Source organism: Balaenoptera acutorostrata, chromosome 13 (assembly GCF_949987535.1).
Source record: "Balaenoptera acutorostrata chromosome 13, mBalAcu1.1, whole genome shotgun sequence".
In the NCBI taxonomy this organism is placed as follows: Eukaryota; Metazoa; Chordata; class Mammalia; order Artiodactyla; family Balaenopteridae; genus Balaenoptera; species Balaenoptera acutorostrata.
The window spans coordinates 82878451-82890586 of record NC_080076.1 but is presented as its reverse complement, the minus strand read 5'-3'; the positions used below and the strand labels follow the sequence as shown (position 1 = coordinate 82890586).

The 12136-nt window shown below is 51.3% G+C and overlaps 1 protein-coding gene across 2 annotated transcripts in view; it reads right to left on the bottom strand.

Moving 5' to 3' along the window:
• Positions 1-9225, bottom strand: part of SRRM4 (serine/arginine repetitive matrix 4) — a 168768-nt gene extending 159543 nt beyond the window's left edge. For both annotated transcript variants that reach the window (XM_057527383.1, XM_057527385.1), the window contains exon 1: positions 8755-9225. In XM_057527383.1, coding sequence (XP_057383366.1) covers positions 8755-8885 — 131 coding nt within the window. In that variant the 5' untranslated portion in view covers positions 8886-9225. The remainder of the gene's footprint in view (positions 1-8754) is intronic.
• Positions 9226-12136: the final 2911 nt, after the last annotated feature.

Here is a 12136-nt window from a genome sequence, read left to right as displayed (position 1 = left end):
GCACACACATTCCCACCGTGAGCGAGCGCGCACACACATTCCCACCGTGAGTGAGCGCGCACACATTCCCACCGTGAGCGAGCGCGCACACACATTCCCACCGTGAGCGAGCGCGCACACACATTCCCACCGTGAGCGAGCGCGCACACACATTCCCACCGTGAGCGAGCGCGCACACATTCCCACCGTGAGCGAGCGCGCACACACATTCCCACCGTGAGCGAGCGCGCACACACATTCCCACCGTGAGCGAGCGCGCACACATTCCCACCGTGAGCGAGCGCGCACACATTCCCACCGTGAGCGAGCGCGCACACATTCCCACCGTGAGCGAGCGCGCACACATTCCCACCGTGAGCGAGCGCGCACACACATTCCCACCGTGAGCGAGCGCGCACACACATTCCCACCGTGAGCGAGCGCGCACACACATTCCCACCGTGAGCGAGCGCGCACACACATTCCCACCGTGAGCGAGCGCGCACACACATTCCCACCGTGAGCGAGCGCGCACACATTCCCACCGTGAGCGAGCGCGCACACACATTCCCACCGTGAGCGAGCGCGCACACACATTCCCACCGTGAGCGAGCGCGCACACATTCCCACCGTGAGCGAGCGCGCACACACATTCCCACCGTGAGCGAGCGCGCACACACATTCCCACCGTGAGCGAGCGCGCACACACATTCCCACCGTGAGCGAGCGCGCACACACATTCCCACCGTGAGCGAGCGCGCACACATTCCCACCGTGAGCGAGCGCGCACACACATTCCCACCGTGAGCGAGCGCGCACACACATTCCCACCGTGAGCGAGCGCGCACACATTCCCACCGTGAGCGAGCGCGCACACACATTCCCACCGTGAGCGAGCGCGCACACACATTCCCACCGTGAGCGAGCGCGCACACATTCCCACCGTGAGCGAGCGCGCACACACATTCCCACCGTGAGCGAGCGCGCACACATTCCCACCGTGAGCGAGCGCGCACACACATTCCCACCGTGAGCGAGCGCGCACACACATTCCCACCGTGAGTGAGCGCGCACACATTCCCACCGTGAGCGAGCGCGCACACACATTCCCACCGTGAGCGAGCGCGCACACACATTCCCACCGTGAGCGAGCGCGCACACACATTCCCACCGTGAGCGAGCGCGCACACATTCCCACCGTGAGCGAGCGCGCACACACATTCCCACCGTGAGCGAGCGCGCACACATTCCCACCGTGAGCGAGCGCGCACACACATTCCCACCGTGAGCGAGCGCGCACACACACTACGAATACACACGCGTCAGGCCCAGATGGCACTTCTCTTCCCGTAGGAGTGGTAACTGTCTTGTAAAATTCCAGCTCACTTGCCCAAGCTTAACTTTTAATGAAGCCAGAGAACAGTGATCCGCTGGTGTTTCTGCTCAGCGAACCTGTCAGCGGGATGTAAGCCCAGGGAATTCGGCAACTAAGGGATTCTCCTGATGAGAAACATTTGCGTCCAGAGGATCTTAATATTTGTTTGCAACAGACACATGCAGACGTGAATTACTTAATGACTGTTTCAGGGTTCGGCATTGTTCCTGGATTTGGTTTGGCTTTGTCTCTATGACATCTTAATTCTGTGTTTTATTTCTCAGAGCTCTACATACAGGCTGTGACATATGGGAGCTCCCTCAGCAAAATCTCCAGTGGAGATGGGGGAGGGAAGTAGAGAGAGAGAGAGAGAGAGGGAGAGAGGGAGAGAGAGGGAGAGAGAGAGCGCGCAAGCGCAGACTGTCGCTTCAAGGGTGTGTGGCAAAGGGGGCTGTGAGGTGAGAGGGATAGTATAGATTTGCACCCATGGATATGAGAGATACACCAAACCCTCACCATCATGGGAACAAGATTTGCCACTGCTATTTGGAAGTCTAAACAGTGTCTTTTTCAATTCCCTAATCTGATTGATCACAATCAGAGTGATGTGTAAATTTCATGTTTGTCCATAACGCATGGAGGGGCCCAGCTAAGCTTCTGACCCTGCTGTTCAAAGTCATCCCTGGTTGCACTAGAGTCGGGAGAGAGGAGCCAAGAGAAGCAGATCAGACCAGGGAGCCTGACTGAGAGGGCAGGAGCACCCCTGCGACCCCCTCGACCCCCCAGCCTAGGAGCTGAGGGCCTGGGAAGCCCTTAGATGTCTTACAAGGCGCTGCTTGATCTGTTTCCCGCCTATGTCTAGGGAGTCAGCTCCCGTCAGTCTCCCCCTCACCCGTTCTGCTCCAGCCACACTGACTTCCTTGCTATTTCTCAAATACATCAAGCATGCTTCCACCTCAGGGCCTTTGCACATGCTGTTCCCTCAAACACTTTACCCCCAGTAATCCTCATGGCTGGCTCCCCCCCTTCTCCAGGTCCCTGGCCACTCCATCCAATAAAGCCATCCCCACCCTCACCCTCTAGCCTTTTGCTCGGCTTCATTCTTTTTTAAAGCACTTACTACCACCTGACCTTATATTATTTGTTTCTTCATTTATTATTTTTCTCCCCTGTGAGAGCGGGGGCTTCATGGTGTTCACTGCTATACCAAGTAGGAGCTCAAGAAAATTGTTGAATGAATGAAGTACAGCTTTGGTTTTTAGCCACAGGCAGCTACTTCTTCTTCGTACATTCATTCCCCAGTGGTTTATTTTCTCTTTGACACGTATGGGCTCGCTCTGCTCCCCTCAGCATCGGTGGCTGCTTGAGGAATGCAGACTGGATTTTGTTTTAGCCAGAGCTGGACCATGAAGGACAAGAAACCTAACAGCCCATGCCCGAGTCTGTATCCTTAAGCCACTGACAGGGGAGCTGGGAGATTTATATTATAAGGGCAGTTCCTATCCATAGCCTCCCTTCATTAGCACTGACTAGGACTCCCCACAGATAATGCCCCCTCCAGAGTTTAACCTGCTTTTTCTTCTGGGAAAAGGAAAGCTCTTTCTTGAGACTCTATGGGGAATAAAGGCTGTATTCATTCTGATCATTCCTTGCATTTGTAGGTAAAATTGATGAAGAAAAAGGATCATTCCCATTTTACAGATGAGAAAACTAAGGATTACTGTATGATAATAAGCAAGGGACTCCAGGCCTCACTGAGGGTCTCTTCTTCCTCTGGTTTTCCACATCCCCCTTTCTTTATTCCTACCTACATTTATAGTACTTAAGATGATCTGCCTCAGTCATACACACTCCTGTTTATGTCTCCCTTTGCTGCTAAATTCCGAGGCCCTCAAATGGAAAGACTGCATTTCACTCATCTTTTCCTCCCTGATGGGCCTGACACGTAGTAATAATAAAAATGATCATTTATTATTAATAGTAAGAGCTAACATTGATGGAGCCCTCACTGTGTGCCAAACAGTGCTTTCCATACATTAGTTCATTCAGTCCTCCCAACAGCTCTTGGAGGTGGCTGCTATTATTAGTCCCATTTTATGGATGAGGAAACTGATATTGAGGTCAAGTTGCTTGCCAAAAGCCATGGAGCCAGTGAGCGTCTGTAAACAGTAAAAGGAAACATTTCCTGTGATTAGTTTGCCTTCAGGTCCTGTCGGATTTTTAAAACAGCTCTGTACAAATGTCCAGTGGCTCTTTTAGGCAACTGTAGTGAGAATTATCTCACTACAACTCCGTGAGATGAATATTTCACCGATGGGGAAACTGAAGCGTAGAGAGGTGAAGTGACTAACAGATTCCAGAGCGAGGAAGTAGCCCAGCAGAATGTCAGCCTGGGTCCATCTGACTTCAGAGCCCAAGCTCGTCACCGTTCTACCTCTTCCACCCCAGAAATATTCTCTCCCACCTCAGAGAAAGTCTTAGTGACAAGCAATTACAGAACTCCGGTTTTGTCAAGCCCCTGCGAACTCTTCCACCTTGCAGGAAGGTAAATCCAGCCACTCTGAAAGGAAGGATATTTTAAAAAATGTACTGTGCCCCTGTGGGATGACTGAGCTGCCCATGGGGCAGAAGGCACCTGACCCAGGCTTCCAGCCTCATTTACAGGAGTTAGGCTTTTAGGGATGTCGCCCCATTTTGGTGGCCTGGAGTCGGGGTGGAGTTAACGGAGACTGACACGGGCCTGGAAAGCACTTCCAAGTGACATTAAGTTCAACCTCCTGCCCCCGGACCAGCCGACATGTTCACTCACCCAGCCCCACAGACATCTGTATCTAGAGAGCTTCGTTCTGACACTAGTGAGAGTCACATCTATCTGCAGTGTGTGTGTCTCCCTGTCTCCTGGGCTGCACTGAGCAGCATCCTCAGATCGCCAGGACCTGGGTGGGGCTGGGAGAGGGCTAATCTGATGCTGGATTTGGACCATGTGTACTCATTCAAATAATGCATCCAACTTTCATTGAACATCTACCGCAGCTCGGGTCTCTAAGACAGGACAGTTGCCAAGTGAACACGGCAGAGTCAGAAACGATCCCCTCATTGACCCTGTACACCATTCAACCAATTTCACCTTTCAGAAGGAGAAAGGTTTGACCCAAACAGTAACACTCCCTTTCCAGAGAAAATGTTCATTCATCGCCAGGGCAAGCATTTTCCCTGACCCTCGTCTCTTGGCTCTTAACCACAGGACATCGCCTCCCAACAGCCCCTCACTCTGCTCCTAAAGACAGAGTCAGCACAAATGTGCTAACTGATCTCTTGGCACGAAGGGGAGACTTGAATTAAATGGTTCAAAGGCATTTTCCCTGCCTTACAATTTGGCCATCTTTCCCTTTATGCAGTAAAATCTCCAATAGTTTGGAATTTATGATCCTTTAGACAGGGACTGGGCTGAAGTCTGCTTCTGGACTATTCTGCATGGAAAGGATTTTCGAAGAAAATTAATAGCTTGCCCAAAGAATGGTAAAGGGAATGCATAGTCTACTTAAGGGGGCCACCTCTCTAGCCCTTTACAAACACTCCTGTATCTACAAACAACTGATATACTAATTACAAATGATAGTTACGTGTTCATTAAGTCCTCAACTACTCTTTGTTGATATGAATATTACAGTTTGAGTTGGCCTCCAACACTAGGTTTCTCACTTAGAGCCTAAACTTCTTGGGTGAAAACTTTTCTGGACTAAGCAATTAAAAAAGAGAATGACTTAATGCCAGGAAAACGACTATACTTCTTCGGCAGGAACAAAAGAGGGGGTCTTGTACACTCCAAGTATCTTATTGATTCATGCTTGCTCTCTTCCAGCTGGTACAGGGTGAGGTTTGCCTGGGATAGTCCCCATTAGAGCTTCCATCCTGGAATAACCACCCACAGGCAACCCTTTTCACTCTTGATATGAACTACAAATTATACAGTCACTCTAGAGTTGATGGGCTAGGGATTAAAACTATGGTTTTCAAGGAATTTGAGCCTTGGCTAGACTGGCAGTGCTTGGTCATCCCTACACAAAACAGAATAATATTCCGTAAGGATGTTGTACCAATCCATTCTGAATCCAGACAATTCTTCACCAGCCCTCCACCCCCTAACTGAAAGCATCAGATCAGAAAGCAGCTAACCTTCCCTCAGGGAAGGAAATATAGGACCTTAGGGAGGAAAATATGGGACTGCTCTCATCCCACCCACCGCACCTCAAGTGCTGTTGCCTGTCAGGAGCTGAAATCTCACAATTTTTATGGTCAGCATTATTAGGGGGAGAAATGGGTAGGCAGGAAAAACACAATACTGGAAGGAACTGTAGATTTCCTTTGGCCATTATAGCTCTGAGCTGTTTGTTTTAGAGGCAGTGCGCATTAAACAATCACTCTGCCCCTCGAACTGTGGGAAGTGCGTTACCTGACTCAATCCTCCTAAGTCACTGCCTGAGGCAGCTATGATTACTGTTTCCGTTTTCAAGCTGACAAAAGAGGCTCAGCAAGGTAGAGCCACCTGCCTAAGGCACTCCGATAAACGGTAGGACCAGGTATTCGGGGTTCCGCGAAGCTCAGCTCTGAGCCCTTAAGCAGCGCCTCCCACACTGCTACAGTGTTCCGACATTTGAGTCAGACATCTGCTCGCAACTTGATACATTATAAAGATATTGCCTCACCAAGTACGCCTCACAGAGGGGGAGAGGGAGGGACCAGGGGATGCTTTGCTTGGAGTAAGGTTGTATGATGTATGCATATTGCTATGAAATCAACGAGTTGAATGTAAGCTTCTATCCTGGTACTAAATTATCCTCCGAAACAGACTTAAAATATCCTGGGGAAGTTCTCTCAGGGGGTAGTAGCCCTCATCCATAAACAAATATTAAAGTGTGTAACCAACAGGACTGGCTGGTGGTTCACCCTCCCCCTCCCCCATCTCCCTGTAGACAGCTACTTGGGCAGATCCGCTGACTGTGAGCTGGGCCTCATTCATGGAACTAGACAACATTTCTGATGAGACCAAATCCCCAGACTGCCTGTAGAGGAAGCTGCTGGGGCCCAGCTGATGCTAAGCTCATGCCTCTGTCCCTTTCCTTCCTAAGAACGCTGCTTTAGAAACATGGTACTTTCACCCTTAAGTAAGTATAGAACCTTAAAAAGGAGGTAGAAACTGACCATCGCTGGATGTGGCTGGCGTGGGTGAAAATGTGGATGTTTCAGGCTTTACAGCCAGTCTGTTAAAAGACAACTCCAACCCAGCCCCTCCTGAAGACTTAAACACAATGTTTCCTGCTCACTCTCCACCCCAAACCAAGAGTAACAGCTATAAAACTGGAATCTATTCTACAGAGAGGCCACGCCTGTTACAGAAGTATTAAAGAGGATCCTTTCAGCACGACATAAATTAGGGACTAAATGCTCAGACTTCCACCTCGGGAGTGGTTTTCAGGGGGAAGGAGACTCAGGACGTTAAAAGACACCAGGAGTGAAATGATGCCTGGGTGGGGAGGGTTGGCTATTATAAGAGTCTCATATGGATTAAATCAGGATTTGCACAAAGCTGCAGAAGCATGCGGGGTGGGAGACCTTGTGAGCAATTCATATGACTGAGAGTATGACCAGGAAAAAACGCATGACAGTAACAGACTGACAGGCAAAAGGTGAAGTTACCAAGCAAGGTGGACATCAGGTATGCTTATCTGAATTAAAATACCACCAGGAATCTGCTCTCCTCTCCCTGCACCCCTGAAATGCATGGAATACTCGGGACCAACTGCCACACTTCCAGTTTCCAATGAAATTTCCTCTAGTCCCTTCTACAAGGGCATATTCTTTGGCCAACGCAGCACCTGATTTGCCAACAGGAGGTGCACTCCAAAGGTGGAATGGATGGCAGAAACCCAGGAAGACAAAACCACTGATGTCAAAGCTCCCTACAAAGAACCTCCTTCCAAGCAGAGCAACATCGGCTTTTGGTGGCATTCGGTATTATTGTTCCCCTTCTCCAGCCCGTGTCAGAGGACGACCCCTCATCCCAGCCACAAATACTGGCTGCTGCTGCCGCCACTTGCAGCCTGCTACATCCTGCTACAGCCTGCTGGCCCGTCATGTGTCTAGCGCACCCATTCCCAACACGGGGTACCCGTTTTTCCAAAGACCTGTACGAGCCAGGTCTCTAGCAGACTATGAAAAGTTCTCCAGTCTGAGTTTGAATCTTAAAATATAACTCTCCCATCGGTCCTCCACCTCACACCCACTGGAAAGTTCAGATGCAGCTGTGCCACCACAGGCATTCTGTCCGAAGCACTTTCCCAGACATGTTTTTGATCTGCTCCCTAATGTAGCCTGCCAGGATTAAGAAATCCTCCAAGTGGTCTCCCCTGGTCCACTTCTTTCTTTTTCTCCCACCCAACCACTCATCCAACACCAGCAAAAGAAGAGTTTTCATTCAGCCTTGATTTTCCCTGACGGAGGGCACAGCCTTCTTCCTTTCATTCTCAAACTCCTCTAAATTGAATGATTTATGAAAACAATTGGGTCTTCTCTGTACTGGAATGCTTCTGTTTCTCCCAACCTCCTCTCAGTTTCACCCCACATCTTCTTCTCCCTCTTTCTGCCTTTCTTTCATTTCTTCCCTCATCCCCCCTCCATCACACTATTTCTATACCACCACCCAAGGATCAGTTCTTATGCCTGAGTTCAAAGCAATCAGATTCTTTTTGAAAAATCAAATAAAACTCTTCTGAGACCATCTTCACGATCTTGGAAGGCTCCTCCCTGACTCTTGAGCTCAGACTCCTGGTTCTGGGTGCTGCAGACCAGATAATTCAGCAGCAGCAGCCAGAAAGGCGTGGAGGAGGGTGCTGTTTAGGGTGTATTTGAGGGAACAGCATATGGGCTTTTGTCAAAACAGTCAGAGCTCACTAGTTTCTGAGCTGAGCATGGAAATGTGCCGCTGTCTCTGAACAAGGCTTGAGCTAGTTCAACCCTCATCTCTTCTTGTACAACACCCCTAACTGCCTCGAACCCACCGTTCCTTCACCCCCTGTCCTCGGAGCCCTGGGATACCAAGAAAAGTTTCTCAGTCATCTCCCACCTCCACCGCCCACCCAAAGACAGCAAAACCTTTCAAACCGCAGCTGCCAGGTCAGCCGGTTGAGCGTTGCTCCCCTTAAAGACTCTCCGTCCCTTCCCACCAGCTGCCACCTCACACAAGCAATTCGTTCTCCCATGTTCCAGTGGGAGATACAGAGTAGTGACGGGAAAAGACAGGCGCTCTGGCCCAGCTGCCTGCCTCCACCCCGCAGGGCTCTGGGGCACAGGCCAGAAAGGGGGACCATCAGGGTCTCCCCTCTTAAGCAGGAGGTCATTACCTTGGCAGCGGCTTGCGGGCCGTGATACTGGCGACAATGATGCTCTCGGGACGCGGGGTGGCCACGGCTTTAAAGGTTCCTCGCCAGAACTTCTCAAAAAGCTGTTTCTCTCCTTGTTGAACGCTCGCCATGGCCAACCAAAAGGGCCCGGGGCTCCCGGGCGCTGTCCGGAGTGCTGAAACGAGGATTCCGAACGGGGGCCCACCCGGCCCCGCTCTCTGTCCGTGTGAAACCGAGAGGGGTGGGGTGGGAGAGACAGGGGTTCAGGGTGGGGGATGGGCGCCTCAGCCCGGGCCGGCAGGGGAGGAAGAAGGCTTGTCCGCCGGTTCTCTTCGCCTTCTGGGTCGGCTCTGGGCTGCGCTCTGAGCTTGCAGAGCCTCCGCGCCCCAGGAAGGGAAGGTTGGGCTGGCTTTCTCGGCAGCGCCGGAGAGAAGAGACGACGGGGTCGTCCGTGTGTGCGTGCGCGTGTGAGCTCCGGAGCGCCCGGGTTTTGTCTCTCTCACAATGTGACGTTGGAAAAGGAGGCTGGTCGCGCGAGCTGCACTTTCCTCCCCCCTCTCCGCCTCTCCTCCTCCCCACCAACTCCCTCCTCCTCCTTCTCAGCCTCCAGCCGCCATCTGCATAACAAAAGCCCGCAGGTCTAGGGAGGAGAAAGGGCGGGGCGCGCGCCTGTCACCAGGGCCCCGCGGCTACGGAGTTGCAGCGCTGACCCCTGAGAAAAGCACTCGCGGCACCCCGAACTGACCCGGGCGTGAGATCCTGCTTCCCAGCCCCCTCGCCTCCCCCTCCGTCGCGGGCCTTCCCCCTACCCTCTCTTGCGTGCTCTCTGGGCCCGCCGCCTCCCTTCCCAACCCCTTCGCGAGTCTTGAAGAAGATCCTCTATCAAGGGAGAAAAAAAACTTAATCTATCCGCCCCCGCCAACCTGCCCCGCCCCTCCGCCACCGCCTCACTTCTGGGAGGGGCTGTCTACAGCAGCAAGGGAACGGGGGGAGTCTTCTGAATTCCTCTTTGCGCCTGGGTGCTGCGAGATCCCCACCACCCAGAAAGTGCCATTTGATGGACCATCCGTCAACAATTCGGCCTCTCGCCATCTGCCGAGCCGGCCCCGCCCGCAGAGGGGTGCAGCGTTACATCTGTGCACGCGGCTCTAAGGGCTATCTCTTTTGTGCCTCACTGCCAGCCAGCCCAACGTCCTGCTGCCAAACCCATCCAAAGGAAAGAGTGCCCCCGCCCCACCCGACCCCATCCACTCCTGCGGAGCTCTGCTGCAGCCACTTTTCCTTAAGACAGCTTGTCTCGGGAGAGGAGTCCGTTTTGGAAAGGAGAGTTTTGGGGGGTGGGTTTTGAGGGGGACATTGGAGGATTATAGGGGGATACTCTTCTGTCTGTCTCCCCATCTGCTACCCCTTCCCAGTACAACCCTAATCCCAGAAAGTGGAAGTTTAGAATCACAATAAAACCTAGATGCAGAGGGTCTGGGCAGAATTTCTCTCCTTCACGCCCAGGGTTTTCATTAAGGAAAAGAGACACGGGACCCCTCAGCCCATCTCTCCCTTGGAGTCCTTTAAATCTCAGCAGAGTTGCTACTCCCACTCCCCAGACTTCACATTCCTGGAAGGAGGCTTCGCCAAGTCTTAAAGGCCTCCCAGCACCTGGCACTGGGTCTTGGCCACAGTAGGAATAAACTTCTTGCTGATGGTGATAGCGATGGGGACCAAAGTGACCAGGGCACCAATGTGAACTTCCGAAATTCTCTGAAAGGGAACAGGAGGGGAATAGGAGAGAAAGGGGAGGAGGAAGGCAGAGAGAACTCTGGAGTAACCGAGCATCCTTCCAGAAGTGTATCTACATTTGGATTTTTGGGTATTTGGATATTTGCGTGCCTGCTTGTGTGAGCGCCTGAGAGCTCTGCAGTGACCCCTTCTGGTCAACAACTAGAGATGCATTGGCTGGCTTCTTGATGTGGGTTGCCCTGCCAGCAGGTGGAGGTAAGGGCTGGGGAGCTTGGAGGTGAAGGAAAGTGGAGGCTAGGCCCAGATGTGTTCCCTTCTCTCCCTCCTGCCCCAAATTCCCCACTCTCCGATCACTCTCAGGCACTATTTCCCACCCTGAAGTTGCTGTCATTTGAAATGCCATTGAGAACTGGCTCTTTAAGTAGCCTGAGATATTTGACACCATCCTTAGTCATGACATTGGGGGTCTGAATTGAGTCACACGCAGGGGAGAGGTAGATGGGATCCTACCCCCACCACATCAATCAACATTTCCCAGCGTGTTCCTGTTCTAAGTTCTTAGAATGTTGATAAAGTTCCCATTTGCACAATACTGTCTCTTTTAAACCTGAATAGCAGCCAGGTAAGGTGGGAAGGGAAGCTGTTGTTACTGCATTTTAAAGGTGAGGAAGTTGAGGTGTAGGATGGTCAAGTGACTTGCCCAAGGTGATTCTATAAGAGCAAAGGAAGTCTGTACAAAATACAGTTGCTGATTTTTCGTGGTGGATAGGGGATCTTGGGATAGCAGGCACCCCAAGGTGGCACACTGTGAAAACTGTCAGATTCCAAAGGAGCCACATACTGAGAAGCACACAGTATTGAGACTTCTAAGTTGGGAGTCTTGGATGATAAATTCAGGGCCTCGAAGCCAGACTGCCTGTGTTCAAAATCTCAGCTCGGCTATTTCCTAATTGTGTGATCTTGGAAGAGTGACTTCACTTGTCTGTGCCTCAGTTTCTTCCTGAGTCATATGAAATTCTATAAAAATCAAATACCATGTGTGTAAATGGACTTTAGGTCTGGCTTCTCCAATGTGACTCAAACTCCACTTCCTCCATCACTTTATCATGCATAACCATCTTGTTCTCATTCCCATAGGATACTGCACTCTGCTTTACCAGGTGCAATCAGTCACCATGCTGAGACCTTTCAGTATGCTGGGTAATGAATACAAGCATGTGGCACAACCACTGCCTATCCTCTGTGCTATGCCCGTGTCAGCACTCTTTCTGAGACAAGACCTCAGAATCCTTCTCAACACATTCTTTAGATAGCCACCACTAAGTGGCTGGAGTTGGCATTCCAATTAAAATCAATTTGCTGGCCAAGTCTAGAGAGTACTTCTTTACCTGAATGGCATTGTTCTTTCATTAGAAAAAGGGAGACCAGGTAGAAGGGGTTCTAGGATTTGGAAACCCAGGTACTCTAGAGCAGGAGCTAAAGAGATTCTTATATGTCCTTCTCTCTGATGATCCAAAAAGGCAGCACCACCAGCTCAGAGAAATAGCTGCCCCTCCTCCTGAGGCCGTTCAAATCCCACCTCACTAACATGACTGTGTTATTGAGGTAAACCCCTCACTCTCTCTGTCCATAAATTCTCTGAGTATAA